The following is a 24,576-nucleotide window of genomic DNA, read 5'->3' on the forward strand; positions in this document are numbered from 1 at the left end:
TGCTGTCCTAAAAGACAAATTACTTAAACACTTCTTGTAGGAAAGAGTGCCAATCACATCAGTATGATCCATCTTTCCTTATTTCCCTTACAGTGTGCTAATCTGGGAACTCTTGTTTTCAATCATAAAAAAATTAATACATTCACTCTGGCCAGCTATGAGAAATAAATAATTTAGAGTACATTTTAAATACAGATTATCACTGACACAAACACTCTAGGTGGCTGATTAGGAAAGTCAATGGCTTCCAGCCACATTCAAGCTAGAAAGCGATGCATAATGGTCTGTTATACCATTTGAGAATTAACGATGACATCAGGTAATTTCAACGCTGTATTGCCAAAAGACAGGAAGGAAGGAAGGAAGGCTTTTTCATTTGGAGTTAAATGCTCCCTGAAGTATCTGCAAACCTAAATATTAGAAGAGTGTGCTGAAGAAAGTCTTAGAGGCTTCAAATCTTAACTTTTGTCAGACTCACAGTACTGACACCAGTAGACGGTAACCAAATGACCTGGCAGAATGAAATATCACAACGGGTGACTTAAAGGTCCAGAAATACTGCTGCTGCTGCTGCTGCTACTACTACTACCACTACTGCTACTACTACTACTACTACTACTACTACTACTACGACATTTATTCTGTGTCATATTTTATTCTGTGAGCTTTTTGAAAAATGAAACAGTAAACAAGAGTCATAAACTCTGAAAAAAGACTTATATTTTAGCTTTAGTAGCAACACAAGGAAGGATCTGCATAGCTCTTGACAGTGACTCTAAAAGAAAAACAGTAATTTTCCATGGGCATTGCTTTTAAAGTTCATTACAGTTTGGAGATCCTGGCAACCTTTGTGCATCAGGCTGTATTTATAGCGGTCTTCAATCAAAACATGCTAAGCTAAGTGCAGAACCAACCACTACGCCATTAAATTCCCAGGACAACAGAGCAGCCTGTCCTATGTTGAAAGAAACTGCTTTAGGCAATCTGAGAAAGTATCTCCCCCACTTTTCACTAAGTAAAAAGAAAACTATACTCCTCAGGAATGTCAAGCTCATATAATTTTGCTTTTGACAAACTGTAGATTAAACTTTGCCCAGAAGTGACTCTAAGCCGATCACTTTCCAGAAGTCCAAATGTGTCTCCTACTTCCATTGGTGGGGTTAAATACAGAAAACCTTCACCTCCACTGCCTAACAGTAGTGTGTAATCACTAATGATTCAGCAGAAATCATCTGGTAAGGAAAAACATTGCTCAGCTAGGACTTTTCCTGACCTTCTAGGTGATAACACCACCATCAGAAGCGGTGCTTGAAACTGCATATATCATATCCCACATCGAGCAGTTCGTAAAGTTTGTAACTAGAAGATTAGAAAATTTGAGATGATCATAGTAGGAACAGCAACCTCAGTCTCCAAATAACAACTGTAAAGGTCTTTTGAGTGCATCAACTTCCCTTCTTTGTTCATGAGGCTACAATAATGAATCTTGCTACCCCAGCATATAATGAAGAAAAATTTGGAAAGCAGAAGAATACACTCCAAATAATCCTGTGATAATATCTGGACCCAAGGACATTTACCCACCTTCAGACTGATCCCTTACAAACAAGATAAAGACTGATATGTGATTGCTTAAAAATAATTTTTATAGGCATATGGAGCCTCTTTAGGAACAACCTATTACTAAACAGAAGTGTAACTACCCTCATAGTCTCTAAATGAGAAAGAAGATAAAAGTTGTGTATTGATCTTCACAGTAGACTTTGAAGAAGGTGTTTAGCTCCTGCTGATAGTGAAGATTACAATCAGAGAGTTTTGTGAACAGAAAATGAGGAGTAGTCAAATCTGAGAATATTTCATTTCAAGCAGCTTTAAATAACACAAAGCTTGCAAATTAAGATATTTATGCAGTTTAATGTTAGCAGTAATCTCTATGTCAATTGTAATTTCATTCATACCTGCGTATCTACTTCAGCCATTTGTGGATTTTGCTTTTCTTGTGATAAGAAACAGCCGTGATCAAATATTGATAAGTTCCCCTCTACCAGATCTACCTCCACAGATAATGCCCTTCTCCAAAAATCTTCTCTCAGCACTCAGGAAATACAGTAGCTCTCAGTTTCTGTTTCTGCGCTTCAAAAGAGGTGTGCATCAACTTCTAAGCTCACTGCACTGCCCTTTTCTCAAATATTCAATTACCCTTCATTTTCTATCCACAAAGGTAACTTGACTCTCATCTTCACTATAAGCAGGAACCAAACACCTTCTTCAAAGTTTCCTCAAAATTATGAAGATTGTCACACGTCCCCAGTCTTTTCTTTTTCATACTAGACAGTCAATATGTGTAATCATGTGAGAAAAACATTCTGGCTATTAATAAAGACACAAGATTTTGTCCATGCTTCCAAGATCTTTTCCTAATATTAATAATTTATTTTATGTTTTAATTATCAGCAGAAATGCTATGCTCAAAAATATATATTGATATATTGCCAAAATTTAATCAAGCTATAGTACTAGTCACCATGGAGTTAATTAATCAAGCAGCAAAACGGTATATACTTTACATCCTTGCTTGGGTGTGCAGCTGTATCAGTTTGTAGTAAAGGTCCCCAGATATTCAAACTGATGGGAAATGAAGGTACAGCAACTCTTTTAGCAGAAACTCTCAGATTCGGTGCAGGTGATTTCCTGTGTGTGGCAATAGCCCTCCATCTATTTTGCAGTAAGTCAGCAGCAGCGCTGCCTCATGCTAACGTGGTACATGCTGTTGAAGTTCCTCTAAGAAAAGACATAGTACGAGGAGCTTGCTCCGCCTGCCCTTAGAAATATTGTGGCATGCAGTTTGTTACAATAGAATAATAACTTCAACTAAAACTTTCAGTCTTCAAAGGAAATACCGTCTTCTCTCCTGAACTATAATATTAAAACTTACTTCTTAAAAATTTTTGTCGTGCCGACAGCCAGTGCCTTCTGATGTAAGATGAAACACCCTTAGGTGAGGCTCTGTGATGGTCAGTCTTGAAACAATATTGTTACTACCAAGGAAGTAATACATTTATTTGGCCACCAATGAGATGAAAGATACACACTGTAATTCCTTAAAGTTATTTACTTTCTAGGTACCGCGTATCCAAATTCTGCCCTGCTATATGCAGCAGAACCAAGTATTTTCAAAAGAAAGATAACACTTTCTTTTTTTTTTTTTTTAAATTGCTCTAGCAAGCAGCACTTGGTTGTGCTAACAGAGGATGACACCACCTTGTCTCTGGCAGAAAGGCAGATTAAGATGCATCCAGCTCCATCTCCAGCTCCTCCTCCAGCCATTTGTTCTTCCCCTGTCATCGGTTTGCAGCCACCTTCACCCGTCAATAAACTGTTTGTGCATCTGTGCTATGAACAGGGCTACTGAAATAATCAGGGTTTTAAACGAACTGCCAAAAGAAAACAAAATCCCCCAAAAGGCAGATGGTTAACGAGTGATGGCAGTGAGAGAGCAAAACAAGGAGAGGCATGCCAGGTCCCTAAGTCAGGGTGGGGGAAATTTCTTAAGACGTTTTTGCCACTGAAGGAGAACGCATTGTGTAACTACAATTTTGGTGATGAATTCTGCAATTTCACTACAGATAGTAACTTACTCTCTGCACCTCCCCTAAAAAAAATCTCTACTGTAGAACACATCACTTACCAACAAGCCTTTGATCAATACCAAAGTAGGCAAAGCCAAAACCAGTGATGTCAAGATAAAAGACTTTGTGCCCTGTCAGTAATTGCTGAAAATATCCAGTTTCCATCTCACACTATTTTTCCACAATATGCAAGAAATAATGAATGCTCTCCATCCACACATACATGCAAAACATTTCAAAGACAGTTTTATAGCTGATAGCCTGACAAGTAGCCTATGACATTTAAATGCAATTTAGTTTTTTCAGGGTAAAAAATGAAGCTTCTACAGTTTTATGTTCAAAATAAAGCTTACCAGTTAAAAACCTGATTAATAAAAAATGGATTTCTTAGCCAAGTAGAAAGTATATAAAATCAGACCTTTAAGGGGTACAGCTTGTTCCAAATTTTTGATCCTGTAGAGATATTCTAAATTTATAAAAGGCAAAAATGGACATTTTAGGCCTCAGAAATTTATCTGGCTTTAGTGAACTAAAGGAAGACACTCAGGAAGATTGCTGTGACCTTTTTCATTAATCTAAAAGGAAAAAATAAAGATGTGATTTTTTTTCTGATATTCACGTTATTTGATAGAAGTTTCTTTGGTTAGCAATGAGATGCAAAGCAAAATTTTAATCAACTTAGAGGACAATATGATAGCAATTACTCATGCATGTTTGAATAAAGTAATTTTTGTAGTCAGATGAAGACTACATCCTAAAATACCAAACAAGGTAGTATAAAAATGCTCAGAAAATCAGTTTGAAAAGTAAAATAAAGTAAAGGAGATAAGCATGAATAAGGAGGTTGGTTGTTGGGGCTCTTCCTAAGGCAGGTTTTTTTAATGACAGTATCATCCTGTTTTTGTCAGACCAGGTTAAAGTAAAACACATCATTAATTGCTTTGATTTTAGCAATAAAAATTTCTACTTGACTTCTTGATGCCTGCTTCACAACTTTCTGTGACAAATTAATTTTAGACAGATAATAAGCATTAATTGGGCCGTATTTAATCACAGTTTCATCTAATAGGCAACACAGACAAGCCTTATTATCTCAATCTCCACTTGTCTTCGATTCTAAGTGTCCTATAAATATCTACTATCCAGTTTACATTGACATGAGGTCAATTTTACAAGCTGGCTGAGAATCAGCATGAGATTATACACAGGGAAAAAAAAATGCAGATTCTGATTTTGAAGCAAAACTCATATTCTTGGACTACCTTTTTACTTTTTCCAAATTCAGTTTCCAGCTTTGAAGAGTCAGCCTGGAAAATGGACTCGGGTATTATGTCCAGTACAAAAGATGTGAAACTGAAATCCAGGTAATTGTTCTGGTGATAAAGGTTGACAGCCATCAGCCCCCTCCCTGATGGGTGCATCAGGACTCTGTATTTCATCCGACACAGTAAAAACCTTGCTTTTTTTCACTAGACAAGACTGACACAGCTAAGCGTACATTTAGGGACTAGTTCACTGTAACCCTGTTTTTCATGTAGTCAGTTTAGCTCTCTCTTCAGCATTCTTTCTGTTGAAACTCTACAAACCTCCACAAACACCTGAATAGCCTCAGCATCCCCAACCACACCATGGATGGCAGGGTATGCACATACTGCATGGCTAGAGACGCACACGGGAAGGCTAAAGACAAGTGTTTCCCTGCGGAACCGAGCTCATGTTGTCTGAGCAGCCAAAGAATTAACAGGTATCTTCCTGGTGGAGAAGGACCTGGCCAGCTGTGAAATCCTCTGACTTGGAAATCAACGGGAATTTTTCCCAATGACTTTGGTGAGAACAGGGTTGCACCTAGAGCTCAACAACATCAGTTCAGTTTTTTTTCTCGTTCAGCTTCTGCCCAGCCCTGGGCTCCAGCTGCATAACTAAGTACCTAAAAGCTGTAAGCCTTTGACTAAACGGTGGAGAAGATGTGTACCACCGCAGCCCCCACCACCACTGTATGCATTCTAACTAACTGGGAGGAATCTTACTTTAATACCCAGGCAAATGTGGGATTTTCTGTTTACTTTAAAGAAACGGTAATTTCATACACAATTCTTTTCTTTAACATATTTTTTTCCTGTTGGTTCAGTTTGTTACACTTATAGCCAGTGATCCTGCGAACAGCAATGTATAAGAATAATTTTCAGAATTTGTCAAGACCATACTGCCGACATAAATAAGTAGGTGCGCGTATAGGAACAAGGTCATTTGGGGGTAACGATACAACAGGAAACGCTTTCCCAAAGTTTTAATATTCCAAATGTGTTGCAAAAAAAACCCCCCAAACATCCTGGCCCAAAAAGTTAATTTCCCTGAGTAACACTCAGAACGCATTAAAAATGTTCAGGTTATTAATATTAATTAATCAATTAATACTATTATAATTAATTAATTACACAGTGCCTGGAGTCCTGGAAAGAGAACTTCATGTGTCTGAATAATAAGAAGATGGCACTCTACTCCTGCAGTGCAGGAGGAATCTTAAAAGATCGCAACTTTTAAAATATTCTTAGCACTGCGATTCTTCTGCAGAATTAGTCTTTAACATGCATTTGGTTTTTGCAGCCACAGGATGGCATTCACTGCTGTGCAAAGGGTCAGTGAAATGTAAGTAGAGCCTAGGAAGCGTACTTGCCATCTGGGGAAAGGAAATATTTAATAAAAAATGATTAATATAAATTTACTGCTTTCTACTGGTGACAACCATTTATTCAAGAATGTAATATCAAAATCCTACCACGCACAGCCCTTAAGGTTCACGCTCTTACTGTATGGGCACCAAGGCTCTCAACACATACTTATCTTGCCTGACTTCAGTAAGCTGGGACCTTCTAGAAATACAGAGCAGCAATTCCAACTTTGGATACCAGCAACTGCATAAAGCACTTCAGTTTCACTTCCATGGAGTCAAGTAACTCTTTAATGGATTTATATAGGCTCATAATTTACTGTTTATTTTCCCATTAGAGCAGTATATGGAGTAGGTGTTGACACATGGCATACCAACAGGAGGACAGTTGGACCAAACGAATGGCCAAGGTGACCGATAATTGGATTGCAAATGTCAAAGAGTGTGGTTGAAAAGCCAGGTATATCAAACCACACATACTTTTCCCAGTTGTGAAATGAAAGTTAAGAGCAGGGACAATCAGCTACAAGTAGTTACGATTTATAGAGTTGGGTTTGAAGTCAGCGGCAAGCAGCATCCAATTAACTTCAGTAGAGATGTCTAACATCACCGGTAAAACGACTGGATTTAGAGTGATGAGCAAGAATGTCAGACCGAGAGACAACCTAGTAAAGTTATTAACCTTTGTGAGGTTGCTCCGCTGATAATGTGATCTGGGGGACAATAAAACACTGCATGAGACAATATGCCCAATTTGATAGTGCAGGACTGATATATGGGAGAAGGAGGAGAGTTCTCCTGGATTCATTTTATGGGCTTCCAATTAGCCCTCACTAGGTGAAGGGAGCGAAAGGGGGGAAGCAGAAGGCATCCCTCTAATGAGTCGCTTTGTTGGTTTGTAGCAGAAGAGATCGAAAAAGGGAAGCTTTAGGAGCTGCTTCGCTTTTGAGATTGTCTCGGGAGCTGTTAAAGGGGCTGGGTACTTTGTTGGAAATGGCCGCAAGAAAGCTCCAGAATTATGGGAGGTCTTGAGCAGCACGAGTGCATCCTGTCAGGATCGGTACAGGAGGCGTGATCCCCTGGCACAGGGAGATCAGATACGTCAGCCCCACGCGCTGATCCCCACGGTTAGACGCTGGGGTCAGGACCACAGATGCTTGCTCACGATGTGGAGCCCTGGCCAACACCATCTATAGATGCTGCCGCTGCTTCCTTTGAAAAATTGTATACAAAATATAAATATACTTGTTCTCCAGAAGTGCATCCAGTTTCAGAAATGAGGGTATTAAGAGCGGGTCTAATCCATGGATTACTGACTTGACAAAATATCTAAATCTTACTTACAGGCTCAGTGAGGCAAAGGCAGTTTGTCAATCAAGTAAAGTTTCAGATGCAATTCCCGTTTTGCTATGTAAGTCAGGTGAATGTGTGCTCAATAACCTTTAGAAAACAGAGCATGAATGTGTGATTTATTCAGCTACTGCTGTTCAGGCATGCAAGGGCTAGTGGAGCGTATTGCACTCCAGAGAAACCGGGGAGGGTGTCTCAGGTTAGGAAGTCCTGAGGTAGCTCTCAGTCCATGCTACAGTGTGGAGAGGGAAGGGACACCAAATTAGCCCTGCTGGAACTGAACGAGGTACTGGAAACACAGCCCACAGCTCCGAGTAGGGCAATTTGCTCTGTCGAGAGGCAGGATAAATGACTGCCTCACACTGAGCACCGTGCTGCAGCAGCAAGGATTTGTTTCGGGAGCTCAGCAGCTCGCTGGAAGTTGGGTGTCCCATCACCGCTGTGATCCATCACCAGGCACCCTCCCCGTGCTGCAGAAAACCAAAATCTTCTGTACACTTCAGACTTCTTTTCATTAAAAAGGCCACGGCTTTCAATTGATACTTTCACACTGAGAGTCGGATATTATGAGGATTAAATGCCTGAAGAGAAGGCATTTAAGGCAAATATTATTTTACTTTTTAAAATGCCATTCCCTGGCTGACATACTACAGTTAAGACTGCACTCAGGCAGTATCTAGCGGTTTGCAACAGAAATAGTGAAAGATCCCTAACTGTACATACACTTGGTAAACGCCAATGAAAAAAAAGACAAAACCTGGGCTTTAGTATTCAATTTAATCCCACAAACATACGGCCAAAGCCACACACAGAGAGTTTGTGCAGGTCCATTCGAACAACAGGGTTTTGGTGAGGAGGATAAGGACTATAGGCAAGTAAGCCTCACGCGTTAGTTAATATTTTTCTTCCTTCTGCTATACGTTATGGTCTTCTTTTGACACCAAGCTAACGCACTTGTCTCACTGCCTTCTGCACCCCTCTCAGTCAACAGAGGCCATGCCATTTTGGCATACTTTGATGTATCACATAAGAAAGCATCATCTCTGCTCAGCTAAAATGTGCAATCTAAAACTTGTGACTTTCTAGAAATTTTCTGAGCGTTTTTTAAACTGTGGTCATGTGTTGTTTTTTTAAAAAAGTGTGGCAATATAAAAACACATGTTTAAATTCTCCATGTTTTTTTCAATTAAGTCTTTAAAATAGCTGTTTGGCCTTGAGGGTTAAGAACACATTTTTATTTATACAACACCTTAAAAATTATCTGGACGGATAGTGGAAGGAAACAAGATTCACAGGGAAAAACAAATATATCTGAGGCTATGACAGAAAGTATTAATAAGCTATTTGTTGGTATTTGAATTAAAGATAACATGCTGGTCCTCTGAAAAGTTGAAGCCATAAACTGACAGACTGCTATTAGTAATATTTGTATTTTTTACTTTCCCAGGGAATGTGAGAAAAAATAATTCATTATTTTGCTTCTTTTTGCTCTCAATTATTCATGTTAATCCTTGCTTTTGAATATTTAGAATACTCCTTGCCAAAGAAAGTATTATTTTTTGCCAAAACATAAAATGTACTCTAGAACTGCTATGATAACATTTTCAATGTCTCTGTATCATGAGAGATTAGCAAACAGCAATATTACATTTCAGAACGAGGAGATTAATCTGTTTCCTGACAACTGAAATTTGTTAGGCTGGGAAAAGAAAATTACCGCTTTTGAGGGCAGATTTCATAGCACTTGATGCTTCAGGGCCTTTGTACTTTTCTGTTTAAATCATATCTTCATAAAAAGCAACAGAATTGTTTGGTCTCTGATTATTATCAAGCTGAAGTCAGATAAGAAAAGCATTAGGATTCTTATGTTCCATGATGATATATTAAGGGAGAAAAAAGGTGTCAAATATGCTTATTAAACTGATTCTCAACCCGATTAGAGGTTTTCTTATCTCTAGGTGTCTAGTAAATACTTTAATTTGTGTCATGTTACAAATTATGCTGAATACTCCAATCTTATTTCAGCACATTTCACACAATGATGCACTTCTGCCATAACAAATTATTTTTAAAATAAAAAAATAAACTCTTTTTTCAGACTAACATGTTTTTGCAAGACGTTTTCCTACCCTTTCCAGTATGTCTTTTTTGCTCAAGCTGAATGCTGAAGGATTATGTGGCGGAAGGACAGAGTGCCAATCTGGGAATATGAATGAACAGATATAGAGGGAAAATACATACTGTTGAAAGACGTTACAGGACATGGGAAGGAGACTGTAAGGGATGCGATGAGACTCAAAGAAAATGTGTGTTCAAGGTATACTAGGAAGAGGTTATCACCAAGTGCACGGACTAGTGAGAACAGTTTTGGGGAATGAGTTTTCAGTACATCACCAAGACTGGAAATTATGAGACCTTGGATGATAAGAGCATTAACAAGGTGGAGACCAAAAAAAAAAAAAAAATCAGAGGAAGAAGCACTGAGAAAACCCAGATGATGTCACTCTAGACTGACAGTATGACTCAAGGGAGTAGACCTCAAGAATAAGGATGATCTTGACCATGATGAAGAAAAGAGAGCTGTAGGGAAGATAGTAAAATCTAATAGAACTTGCAAAAGGAAAGAGTTGTTCCAGTTTTTCCCCTGCTAAGAGGCTGCCTGTAAACTGAAGGGCTCACAGGTGAAGACGATCTGGGGAAGGGACGTCTTAAGCTGCGGGTGTCCTGCGAACAATCTCCAGTCAGACTCCATGGACCCCGCAACAGCCTGTGATCAAAGAACTTGTCTCAAACCAACCCAAAGACCACTCAAGTCAAAGAAATTGGAGATTTACTGTTGGGATCCCTACACGACATATTGCAGGGTGGTTTGATTTGGTGTATATAACTGGTGGCGGCAAGTGAAGTCACTGTGAAAATATCACAGAATTAACGTTTTTTAAGAGATAACAAGCATGAATTCTGAACAGCTGAGTACAGATCACCCTGGGAGAATGGACAAATGGATGCAAAACTTGTTTAAGGGCATGTTTCTAAATGATGGATTAATGAAAAGGCATACTAGGATTTCCTAAGCCCAGGAAGGATTTTAGTACAGATGCAATGTATTCCTAATTGAGGAAGAAGATGCTCCCCTGCCTTAAGTGCAACGTTCAGCTTGGTCTTACCCAGGAAGGCAGCAAACTGAGACCTCCACAAAATGTGTGTGTGCATGCATGCGTGTGTGTGCTCAAACACTTACAGACATAAATTAACAGTCTGGCAGCTGATGGGTATTGCAAATGCTACAGAAAACATGATATAGCACTAAAGCAGACATGCTTCAGATAACACAAAGGCTCTGTACATCTAAAATAGATTCAAATCATGTGAAAGATTTCCTGCTGCTTCTGCAGAAGATTAAACATTGGTACATTCATAAAACAAATGGGAAGATTTAGCAAAGCAGTGTGCCCTTCACAATGACTCTTTGTCTCTCCAAGTACCGAGCCTGGCAAAAGAGACACCCTGAAAGGGTATATCCGACCAATTTGGGCCTCGTAGGTGGGCTCCAGCCCACAAAAGAGAGCTACAGATCTTAGGAAACATACAATGAAGAAAAAAACCTGTTAACCCTGAGCTAATCTGCGAGTTAATCCCTCAGCAAGAAAGCAACCTTAGACCAAAGTGCTAAATCCTGACAGAAAAGAAGAACTTGGTATAGATTAATCACAGAATTTGCCTACACAAGCTTAGCATGAGGAATGATTTATAAAACGAGAAGGAAGACCATTAATATATCCCTCTCTGTTTCAACAGCATTTAACACATGGGTGCAGACCTAATTTTCAAACCACACAATAATGTTTGGTGTTTTAATAATACTTTTCCATCCCATTTGCATTGATCTAATGCTCTGCCATCTCGTAGTTCTGCAAACAGAGCAGAAGAAACAGGTGTTGGGTATATTTTAAATTGCTTTTCTCTCATGTGTTCACTCATCCACTACCAGACATACCTGGGGAAATGCAGCCATGGGGGCCTATGTCTAATTCTCTCATTCTGGGGATTATCAGGGATAACTTCAAGAAAATCATTGCTACTGAAGCCCGACTAAGCACACCACTCAGGGTAAGCAAAGGAACTCAGCTAGCCCGTAGGATAATAAATAAGACTTTCTCTTCTCCACAGTCACATCACGTACATCTTAACATAAAGCCAGTTAACCAAAAGGTCACTTTCTTGCACTATTTGACTTCACAACTGCATGATGCTAAGTCCAGTGAGATTTTAATTAGGTCCAGATGGTCAAAGAAATGCTGATACACCTCTAGGCTCCCGGGAGATGCTCAGGACCTTGCAGGGTGGCAGCCCGTAGGCTGGATTTGCTTCCTGGCACAATTCCACCTTCTCTGTTACGCCTTTAAAAGAGGTGGAAAATGCTTGATAAGACAGCACACGAAGCCTATACACTGAGTATCTCCTTCCGTGCTTGCATGCAATGAGGTGCTTAAAGCCAAGACCTGCTGCTAGATTGCTCTGGGTCCACAAGGAAAATCCTAAAAGAGGCATTTGATACCCAGCATGAAAAAGCCGACAGTGCTGTGCTTTGCGGATTTTCATTTCTTCATTTCATGACCCAACAGTTCAGGTCAGCGATTCATGAAATCTGTAAAACAAGCTCCCTCCCCTCTGCAAACTCCAGATATATGCAAATCATTCCTTAACTAAGGCAAAGCTCTAGGGAACCAGAAATGTGATTTTTCTAATAAGACACAACAACCATGGTAGACTGCAGCGTGTGAACCAAAGCCCTAGCCCTGGACAACTCTGATCTTGCCATGCTCTTCAAAATATGAACCTGAATTAGTACTCGCAAAATCATCTGTATCTTTATATTGGGTCGACTTTTCATCTAAATGGCTAATAGGTTTTTAAATCTGGACCGTAATATCAATTTTTCCCTGCCCATTTCTAGCAGACTCACTGTCCAGTGAAACATGATTTTGTGGAAAATATACCTGGGGCAGTATTCCACTGTAGATGGTGAATCTGCCATTGTATATATCGACAAACTGGGATAATTAAATCTCTTCCATAAGGTAAGGAGTGACTAAATAATAAATCACCTGTGCTTTTTTATTTTAATACCCAAATAAATTAACATAAGCTTACAATACATCTATAAAAGGTCTATAAACTATTTGACTCATTTCTATAATTGTCAAGCATTCGTAACAGAAACCCAAAGTTTTGCATATTGAGTTACGAAGATTTTTGATTTAGGAAGTTCATTAAACATAGAGAAGAGGACTGCTTTTCTTCATTACTATTGGTATCCTGAATCAATAGAATGGATTAACCAAACAAGTGTGAGATTTTTAATGCTGGACTAAATAAGAAGCTCCATACAGTATCAGATTAACTGGACAATTTAAGCACTCTCCAAGAGAGGACAGGATCAGATACTTGGATATAAATGATGCACTAACTGAGCTGCCAGTAGTGTGTTTTTCCTTGACATCGTCCCGGTGTTAGCATGTGCAGAACATTTTTAAGAGAAACAATCTCATCTTGAAAGAGTTAAAAGAATTAGATGAATAGTATCTAAAAAAATAAAGACTGAAATTAACCACAAGCACAAGGCAAAAAGCAAACAAAGCTTCCTCAGAGTTGACTTAAAGTCTACAAATTTTGTGGAAATGTCATAGACATTCTTTGCACATCCCGTCTCTCAAGGCTATTGGTATTTCATTGAATAACTGGAATGAGCTGAGGGTCACTGCTACTATTGATATATGTGGACCCATTCTTGCCCCTTGTTTTTGGTATGTATTACGTCATCAGAGTTGTGCGCATTTCCCACTGGCTACCTGAATTTAACATGGAATATTAAGGAATTTAAATACACAACTCTTTTTTTTTTTTAATTCAAATTTATTTCGCCCTATTATTATCATTTTATGAAGAGTTTTTTCTTATTTAATAAGAAAACAAAATTAAAATTCCACATGCATGAAGAAGAATGTTATTAAATTTTTCCCAATGCTTAGGCTTTGTCGTCTGTGTTACTTCTTAAGTCACTATCTAAAATAAAGGGGCATCTGGGAGCTATTGAAATTTGCAATAATCAAAGAAAGGAGAATAATCCGTAAAAACGCCATGCCTTAATTATTTTGCAGTTTAAAATTCCTGTTCATATCTCTTGCACAGAGGCCACTCAGTTAACAAGTGTACTAGAACTAGTAGTATTTTCAGTGATGCACTTGATAATTCTTCATATTATCAGATCACATTAGTTAGAGACAACGGTCTAATCGAGGAGACCACTTATCACTGCAGACAGATGAATCACACCAGGACTTTTCCCATATTTTGCTGTGTAAGACTTTCTGCCTGAATACACATGAGAAGCAGTGTGCAATGTCATATGCAAATCTGTCTCTGAAAGAGAGTTTTAACCTCCGGTCCTCTCCTGCCTTTGGAAAGTTGTTGGCTATTTCTGAAAATAGCACTTGATGGAAAAAAAAAAAAAAATAATCAGGAGGCAAAGGGGAAGGGGGGCAATTGCAGCCCATGCATCTCTAGAAAGCTGGTGCAGAATAACAACTCCTGAAGAACACAGGGTGCAGGATGGGAATCTGCAGCGTGGGATGAGCAAGCTCAGCATGTGCCTTCTACGCCGGGAACTCAGGCCTCTGCTAGATCCACCACCACACTGAGCTACCCCGCAGGCGGCTTCCCCCTCTGCTGATAAACCCATGGAGAGGTAGTACTAGATGAACATGCTTTTGACTTTTTTTTAGAACTGTTTATTTTCTTCCCTTTCTTTTCTCTTCAACCTTTCTTTTCTTTTTTCCCTTTCTTTCCTTTTTTCCATTTCTTTTTTCTCCCAACTTTGAAGCTGATATTCAAGTTCAGTGTGTCACCATTCGAAGCTGACATCATGATACAGCTTTCATTCACTTTCTAGAAAGTTGCCTCTACATACCTACTGTTCCACTAAAAATCCTTTCAGGTGTCCTCAAAATAATAAAAAATAGTTCTCCTATTTCCAGCAAGCACAGCCAGTAATAATTTTTAAGCTCAGGACGGAAATAAGAGGCTGTTTACCTATTTTTTTTAATTTCCCTTGCATCATCTGATAGGCTTCAATGTTACAAAAGGAAAGGCGTGTGCCTTTGGAGCCATTTAAACCTTAGACAAAATGTTCAATCAGACACACTGCCTCATTTTTACCCCATCACCAGCATGTCACTGAGAAAAAATGCAGCTTTCTCTGCCAAATGTGGGCAATGCTAAAGATCCATGAAACAAATGCTTACACAGATCCGTAATCCAGGATTTAAGCAACCAATGTTCTGTAGAGCACTATTCAGCTACATAAACCCAATGAACTTCAGCTTTTGTACTTCTCCTGTAAAAATATACATGAACATATTGCCACACGGCTGCCTATATTCTTCAGAAAACGCTGCGGTTTCTCACAAAGGACCCCTGACTTCAGGCAACACCACTAGCAAAGGCTACAGCCTAACTGAATAGGCTCAAAAGCAAAACAAGGTTAAATCTGTTAAATTCTCGCGTGGGAGATGCTAGAGGAAAAGAGGAGGATGGCAGAGAACCCAGTGCCGGTCCAACACTGAACCACCAGCGTGGTGTCTGTGGGAAGAACTGAGAGGCAGTGCTATTTTAAAATGCTACTTTTCAAGATTTTAAACCCCGTCTCCCCTGCAAACTCTGGCCATGAAGTTTCACGCAGCAATTTTCCCTGTGATATTCGAGACCAAATTCCAAGTGGAATAAAATGATAGTCCTTCCATCAAAATTCCCCTCACAATTACAACTTCCCATTAAACGAGCAGAAATTTGAATACTTTTTAGAAGGGTGCAATTACAGCAGATTATTATGCTTCCCTCTAATTACTGCATATAAATACATACCATGTAACAGTTTATTGTACCCTGTTAGTGTACTTACAGTAAATAGAAACCCATATGCTTCATTCAGCCCATGTATTTTGACACTCACATCAGATTTACTAATTTATCTTCATTACAACCCCTTGCACTGTTACTGACATCCTTCTCAGAGCTACACTTAAGCATCACAGCAGGAAGATTGATGAGGCTTGTATATACTGATTTGCGACAAAAGCAAGGCACTTGAGAGGCACTGTTACTATTCTGATAGCACTAAGTTGGCTAAAAATTAGCTGCACTAAGCCAACACTCTGCTCCCACTTCTCCTCATTAATTATGGTACATGACTTGGACCTTGAAAGGCTAAGGCTGTTGTAACAGTATTTTTAAACCTATTGTCTTCAGCTGCTTTGTCACTCTTGAAGAGATTTAAAGTTCTGACCATGCTTATTAGCAACTATTTTTATTCTTTAGAGAGGCTTTGAATAGACAAGTTTTCCACCATGGCAAATGTTAAAAAGATAATTTCTGAATGAATCTAGAGTGGTAAATTTAAACATATTTTAGAGGAACAGAGAGATACTATGGATACAATTTTCAAAACCAGCTAAATGACTTAAGAGCCTGTACCATGTGTACACATCAAGGAGAGACTAAATTATCTCAGCACTTTAAAAGCACCAACTTTATATACCATTATCAAAGGGAAGAAGAAGTCATCTGTCGCTACAGATAGTTTATCCTTCCAAACAAAAGTTTCAGACTGTTGCTAGAATTGCACACTGAACCCTGTAACTCTTTTGTCTTATTCTTTTGCTAAATACAAGTCTTGCCCCAGAAATTTCCAGCAAACTGAACTCCCCAGCAGCGGGTGTGATTTGCGGAGGCTTTCCATGTTGGAGACATAAGTAACCCAGCATCTGCAACAGCGCGTTCAGAAACCGCTCAAGGTGAGAAAGCACGCGCTCAGATTCACTTTCAGGCTGAACACACAAGTCAGTGAACTGTAGCCTGGATTCAACAATCCTCTCCCATCAAGCTGTACATGTACACTGGAAAGCAGACGAGGAATTACTCAGATTCTGGACATCTCAAAATCAGCTGACACAACACAACAATGCAGATCCTACACTAAATGGTTTAATTTTTATGCTTATTATTGGACCTCCATCCGTCCAGCAGTTGTTTGCATAAAACCACAGCAAAATCACTAGAGTTTGTAAAGCAGTCAGACCAGGATTAGGAGGCATCTACAAAAAATGTGGGCAGAAAAAACAGCCAGACTATTTTCTGTGTTTTTCCATAGCTCAAACTCCACTAATATTCTCCACTTCTAGCTTCTTTTTTGTAAATTACCATAATACAAGAGCAGACAGAGTTAAGTGTTAACATAGAAATTATTAGAAGACAACACATACCCAGAAGAAGGAAGTAAAAGAAGGAAAGGAGAGGATGATGTGTCCAGTTATTGAAGGAGAATAAAGACAGATCACCTGAAACCTGCAATTGCACCTCACTTGGAAATACATCGCTATTTTCATTTACTTGAAAGAAAGCAGGTAACTCTCAGAATTACCTTTCTTATTTCAGATGGATATTTAAATACTTCATCCCAACTACAGAATCTTGAAGAAAGTCTGGGAAATAAAGCAAATGCTTTTGGCTCGCTTTATGTGAGAAAGTAATGTAATGAAGTGGTCATTTTTCCTTCCATTTCAGGCAGAGCCATTCCATTAGTAAGAATCCACTAAAGCAAGAGACCATCCTGTATAATGTCCAGTGACATCCAATTTAAACCTAAGCAGAAAAATTCTACCTGATAACAAGCACTGAATAAAACCTGCAGCCTTGCCAGACATTACAAATGTGTCAAAAAAATTAAGCCCTCAATTTGGGAGCTGAAAAAAAATAGCATTGACAATGCCACAATCAATGAAAAAGAAGAAATACTTTTTTTTCTCCTCCCAAAAAGCCCCAAACAAAAAAAAACCCTCCCCAAACACCACCACCAAAATGAACAAAAAGTCTCAATTATTATAAAGGGGAGTCTACTTCTGACTTTCTCATGCGCCTTTTAACTCAGGCTCTAGATATGTTTCTGCACTCACTTTGACGCATACTCTTTGGTAAGTGCAAGTCCTGTGACAGCAGCCTCCAGTACTGTTTAAAAAGTCACACGGACACAGGTCCATACATCCAAAGAAGATAATTAAAGGAGGAAGGAAGAAATGATGCATGGCTGACCTGGGCTCAGTGCTTACTTTGCAACAGGCTTCTTGTGTACTTACAAGGGGAGTCACTTAGATTCACCTTTCCTAAGCATGGCAGCCTTAAAAATACACATCCAGTCCTCGCTGGTAATTTGTGTTTCCTCCGATACGGACAGGGACAGACGACTCCAGAAGAGCCACCCCAAGCCATCACAGGCGGCGGCAGTCTCGGGATGAGCAGTGGCACTCCACACAATTACAATGACTAACACCTGCCATCTTATTTCGCCTCGTCTTCCTAACAACTTTTGAGAAAGAGGGAAATACTGTTAGTAATGGAATTTACTCAATAAGTACTGGCTGGTATGGGTATTGTGTCCCTGTCAAATTCAGGTAGGGAAAAGACAGGCTTATTAAAAATAACTAAAAAAAGTTGCATCTAGGAAAGGTCTGTCAGTGCCTCACACATGCGCTGGGCAAAGGGGAGCAAGGGTTGCCAGGCCAAGCACTAATCAGAGCTTTTCAAAGGGAGCCAACTTTGCTCTCTTTTATACCAGACAGACTGCTGGAAGAAGGGTATAAAATGAAGCCGGAAGGGAAATACCGTACTACTGGGAGACCACGGTCGTCTCGGCAATTAAGGCCTCCCCAGGGGGTTAATTACACACAGAGGCAGCCAGGCATTTTAGAAAACGTTTTCTGAGTATGCCACAAGGACGAGCACAGCTTGGCCAGCCTGGCTCCGGATCCCCAGCAGCTTATTTGCTGTGATCCCCAGGAACGTGCCTCCCAAGAGGCAGCGATGGCCAATGTTTCATCAGCAGCTCAAAGGGTCGATTTGGCCATCAGGGCTGTGTCCCCACCAGAGTCCAATTCCCTCTCCCGCACACCGTTCCCAGGCGGATTTTACAACATTCTGGTCCTCTCCCCACTTCTCCAGGACACCCCACTCAGGTGTTTCTCTCCTCCGTAGCCTGCCCTCCGCTCCCCATTCAGAAGCCTTGGAGCACCCTATGACACCGATTTCCCTCTAGTGCATCTTCAGTCCTCAAAATCTTGCAGATGGTTATTGTTTCAAAGCAGATAAAATTCAGGGGAAGAAATATATTAACTTGTATTGATGACTAAAACCTAATTCCTATAAGTAATTACTTTTTCTTTTTGCTATTAATAGTAACACTTCCCCATCTATATGGGAATCGTCTGGGAAATGTGAATTTGGCGTGTTTCACTGAGGTCTCTGAGGCAAACACATAAATGCAAAAGAGACTTACAGACCTAAGATTCTCATCAATAGATATATTTCAAAATCAATGCCAATTTCATTCAGTTCGCAATCTTCTCTGACAGCATAAACTGGAAAGCTTGCAGTTATTGGAACACATGATTACTTTACTAACTTTCCAACTTAATAAATCCTAAAAAGGGGAAAATCCTTTTATTTCCCTCCATTTATTTATGGCCTGGAATGTGTAAGAATCTACAGTGAATTATCAAGAATGCCCCCCCCCCCCCCCGACTTGTACAGTAATAAATTAACTTTTCTCTCCTGTCTTCTGCACTAACTAAAATAATTTAGGATTTCTAACAAACAAAAATAGCCATGGAATATGCAAAAGTATAGTTTACTACATTTTGCTGCCAGATAGTGATTGCACTGGGAACTTTTTTGTCCAGATGTTTTTTAACTTGTATGGATTTGAAGGGATTTCCTAAAATACATAGTAGGAATGATTGATTATGTGGGACAATATGGTTCTTTTTTACTTGTAACAACACAAATCAAGAATTCCTTATTTCACAAATAGACAAGAGAACAGCCTCAAGGATCTTCCACCCAAAGGAAAAAAAACACAGCATGGTGTACAGCAATGTGAAAGAAAACACATGTGGTAAAACCAGTAGTTTACAAGTATATCACTCCATATCCAACGTATGTGAGCTACTTATAAAGAAAAACATTCATCTAAGGGCCAAGGGAATGTTTTAGACACTCTTTTTAGAGGGCAATTTTTAACTTGAAAATTGTTCCTGATAGTCCCAGTAAGTGAAAGCTAAGAAATTATTAATTGTTTCTGATGATGCAGTGAATGTGAGCAAGCTCAAAGTTTGCTTACATCCAAAAGAATAGTTTATATGTTAGCTCTGAGATGCAAAACTTTAAACGTATTTAATCTGAGAGACTGAAAATCTTGGCAGGGCTGGGGTGATTCCACCAATTAAAAAAAAAATATTTTGCTCTGGATATTCTCAACTTCTGTCACAAATAAAATTTAAGGGCTACAATAAAAGATTTAACTGAAGCAGATTAGAGGTGGAAAGCAAGTGTTGTGCATATTTGTTCACTTTTTTCCCGTGCTTGTGAATTGCAAAATGTATTACTTGTTCTGTATAATCAGGCAATTCCCAGCTTTGTGTGAGTCTGTCATACACTGAGAGAAGGGAGAATACCACTCTCCTGGAAGAGGAAGAAGTGATTTTAAATGACAAAAATCAATTAACCTTTTAACATATATTTTCCACTTAATCTTACCTCCAAAAAATGCTCTGCTTGCTGTTCCCGATCCAATTTTCTTGACGTTGTTGTAATCAGACCTGTGAAAAAAGGATGATATTTGATTGTCAACACCCGTTGAAAAATATATGTCTCTATCGACCAGAAGAAATAAATTCATTTTTCAAACACTCAAAGGGAAGAAATCTATTTGAAGCTATATCAGACACAGATTTCTTGACATCTGTCAAGCATTTTCTTTCTCAGTGCAGCCATTATGACTTTCTAACAATGAATCTTTAAAGAAAAATGCTGTGAGAAAAGTAACTGAAAAACAGCTAGCTGTGTATCTACAGTTAACATGCTACATTTATTACAGTGAATAAAAAAAACTTACTAAAGAATCACTATTTGTCTTATGATTAAGTGCTTCAGTGAATCATTTGCATTTGACTGAAATCCTTCCGTAAAAAACCTCATTAAAGATTTCAGAGTTCTCAAACAATTAATGGGATAGGATGCTGATTACTTCCACACCAAGAATACTTGACAAAGAAGGTTATTTCTGTAATAACTACTTGTATACATAATGATTTCCAAATGTAATCATTCTAATGCATTAAAGGTTTTGTACTACAATTTCATCAATTTGTTCCATGCTTAAATTGAGTCTTTAAAATAAAGTACCCTTTTACATAAGGATGATCAAGATATCTTTTTTTTTAAAGCAATGTACTTTCACAAATGATTAACCTCTTGTGAGATTTATACTAAGGAAAGAAAATGAAACACTTCCAAAGTTCCCTCAAGAAAAGTGATGCATATCTTCTATGAACATAGCTTAGTTTTTTATTTTGCTCTCACTAGAGGTTTAAAGGGCAGATTTGAGTTTTCCCTAATACAAAACATTTCTTTGGATAGGAAAATGCATCATGTGCTTGTTTTGTGATAGATTCTGACGAGCGTAAATGCATCAATTTTTCCTAGAGATAAAGCTGGTTTTGGAGACAATGCCAGTGGACAAAGTCATTCTCAAGAGTGCCTCATCTCTAAGATTACCAAGGAAGACAAGAAAATAAATACTCCCTACTATACTTATTTATTCAATCAGACCAGCCAAACATCTAAACACAAATCCACAATGTTTGGATTCCTAAGTTCTTCAAAAAAACCATCAGCAACATCTTACATCTATATAACACGTCTAGTCTCAGAAAGCTTCTACAGCTCCTCATACACTGTTGCCTTCTTGAAGGAATCACTTTATCTATTTTGGTGAAAAGGTGGGAAATATTACTTGAATTAATGGGATGAAATGAACACAAGAAAGTCCACTCTGCCTCCAATATTTCAAACTCGTTACAAGAGCTATTAGACCACAGAAGTGACACCCAAGGGGAGGTCACAGAAACCACTGTGGATCATTACAATTACATGGAAGAACCTGGTGCTGGCAAAAGGCTGAAAAACCATAACTGGTATTGCCTGCATTGAGCAATTGTAAGTATTCAAAACAGTTACACCATATGGGAGACATCTACTCACTGCATGAGTTTAAACAGACATGACAGCACGGATGACAAATTGGTGTCATTCACACAAGATCCCCTCCACGTCTAGAGAGAATGCAAAGATACAGGGAAGAAGTTCCTAATTATGAAAGAAGTTCAGCCCCAACAAATTGATAAAGTAAAAATTTCAAATTTGAAATATCCCTGTTCATCACATGCATGGTCACTATGGATATTTATCAAGCACAACCTAAGCACAGTAAGAAATATGAACATTTTTATATCATCTTCCACTATGAACTCCACCTACTTTCTTCTTAAACAAGAAATGTCTAGCTGTAAATTATAGAAGGTCTCTGTCCTCATCACGAAGAAGCTTCAGGCAGATGAATTCACATTCCTTTTGAAGACCAAGAGCTAACATCTGAAACCGAGTATCACTAACTGTCAGAATGAATAGTACTTGTCTTTCATTGGTAAAACTACAACTACTACTGCTGCTACTACTACTACTACTACTACTACTACTGCTCCTCCTCACAAAACTACTGTTATCACTAAAGGGTTTTTTTTTTTGTTTTCCTTTTTCAATATAGAGCTTTTTGGACTACAGAAATGGTCAGACTGCCTTCAGACCTGAATTTCCTTCCAAAAGAGGTGTATGAACATACACCAAGTCTCTGCGAACGAACTGCCTATATTTTAAACATAACAGATCTTAACAGATTCAGCACCCAGACTTAACAGCTGGTCCTAAAGGGCAGGTAACCAGACCATCACCATCACTTCTGCAGACCTGACCCTGAAGTATGGTGCTAGCACAACTAGTTGTTTTTGCTTTAAAGACAGCTCTACATGTAACTGCCATTAGGTTGTTACAATACTCTACAGAAATAATTGGTTATTTGTGTGTGCAGTCATGGGGTCTCTAGTTTCCATTCCTGTTCTCTGAGGAACTCTCCCATCCAACACTCATGGTGGCCCCATTCCAGTCTCCTTGCTGCTCACTTCCACATACATTCCTGAAGTCACGGATAGATCACACTACACAACACTACTGTTTAAAATTTGACTATACACAAAATCAGATCTCAACTACTTTATGTTAATATTCATTTAATTATGGTCCTGTATTAGTATGGATGTTAATCTGGTCCTTTCAGATTATAAAACTGCATTTCAAGGAATTCTGTTTAAGACCAATCATCAAAACTGAAAAAAGGAAATATATTTCAGTTATGTCTAAGAGTACCCACAGCTTCACCACTCCAGTCTCAAAGAAATTAATTTCATGGGTTTTATGAAAACCTTGCTGTGTCCCTCCCTCCTGTATTGAGTACTCCATGCCACAGATACATAGTAATATTTAGCAGGATGTAGAAGTTTATTTTCGAGATACAGGGGCAACTGAGAGAAACTTGGCTTTGCACAAGAGAATATATCCCAGTTTTAGTTCTTCTCTAACTGTATTAAATCATCATACTCTGTTATGGTGTAAAGGCATTATCTAAAGAAAATAACTCACAGAGAAAAATAAACCCAAAGAAATGATGTTAGGCTGCACCTCTGGTTATGATATAAAATCACAAGGGGACAATAATAAAAAATGACCCTTTCTTTTTTCCCCCTTCAGTATGTGCCGTAGCTCTTCTAGTCACAGCCATCTGGACAACTGTCCAAGGCCAGCTGGGAAATATAGCACGCATTTATCACAAAATAGTCAAAACCACTAACAAGCTTCAAAAGTCATAGCACACCTCTCAAATGGTTTCACTCAAGTTTCCAGGGAAACATCATGGTCCTGCTAAGGGCAGGGGATATTTATAACTGCGATGATTCTTTAAGAACAGCCATGAACGTGAAGAGGAAAACTGGATCCGATAGAAAAGTTATTTACAATAAAACCACCAGCTCACAGGCTAGGTTATGTGATTCTGTTCCCAGCATTTCATACTTTTCTTTGACTTTCTGAGTTAAAACATCTCTCTGTGCATCCTGGCACATCTGTTCCTCAGGCCATATAAATGAACTGTTTTGTGAAACTCCAAAGCATTGCTTTACCCAATATTTCAGCTTGGAGAGAACTATATGTTCTTGTATAACTTGCTTTTCTACAATACCTGTTACTTTTTGTATTGGAGTACTTTTCCCACCCTAATAAATGAACAATTACTGTTTTCCTCCCATTACAGAGTTCAGAAGTGCTGGAAGGTGAGTAAGCTCACCCTGCACAACATGTCCCATTATACTGCAGGACACAGCAACAAGTCCCAGCTGACACCGACCGGGGAACATCCTTCCAACACCTCACGGTACACTGGATAGGATCATCATCCTCTCCTGCACCATTCCACTCTAAAAGGAAACTCAGCATGTGGACGGAGAAGAAATAGCAGTATCCTTCACCCCATCACCTTATACTCTGGATGGGAGAACCAGAGATTTGGGGCGGGCAACAAGGCAGACCTGCCTTACCGCTTAGGTGCAGGCATGGTGACACACAAGAAAGAACAGGACCAAGACTAAGAAATCTTGACACTTTAACCAATACATCAGCCTATACAATTTTCAGCCAATGCATCATCTTAGAAGCAAATCACCAGTTATTAGAGCTCAGACGTTTGATCAAGACATTTGAGCAACACTTAGCACTGATGCTTGGGATAATGCTTTTAGCACATCACAGATGCTAAAGAAAAAAAGAAAAAAGTTCAGTGGAAGATCAAAACCCACGAGTTTCTTCACATTTGCAATGAATGAAGCATGCAGTTATTAGAGTGCAAATGAGGAAATGTAACTTATTAGCAAACAG

At 38.9% G+C, this 24,576-nt stretch overlaps 1 protein-coding gene across 10 annotated transcripts in view; it reads right to left on the reverse strand.

The window, feature by feature from the left end:
- FAT3 (FAT atypical cadherin 3) overlaps positions 1-24,576 on the reverse strand; it is a 422,077-nt gene that overhangs the window by 118,806 nt on the left and 278,695 nt on the right. For all 10 annotated transcript variants that reach the window (XM_030042467.2, XM_030042469.2, XM_030042466.2 and 7 more), the window contains exon 4: positions 20,293-20,354. In XM_030042467.2, coding sequence (XP_029898327.1) covers positions 20,293-20,354 — 62 coding nt within the window. The remainder of the gene's footprint in view (positions 1-20,292; positions 20,355-24,576) is intronic.

The sequence above is a fragment of the Aquila chrysaetos genome, chromosome 19 (genome assembly GCF_900496995.4).
Source record: "Aquila chrysaetos chrysaetos chromosome 19, bAquChr1.4, whole genome shotgun sequence".
Classification (NCBI taxonomy): Eukaryota; Metazoa; Chordata; class Aves; order Accipitriformes; family Accipitridae; genus Aquila; species Aquila chrysaetos.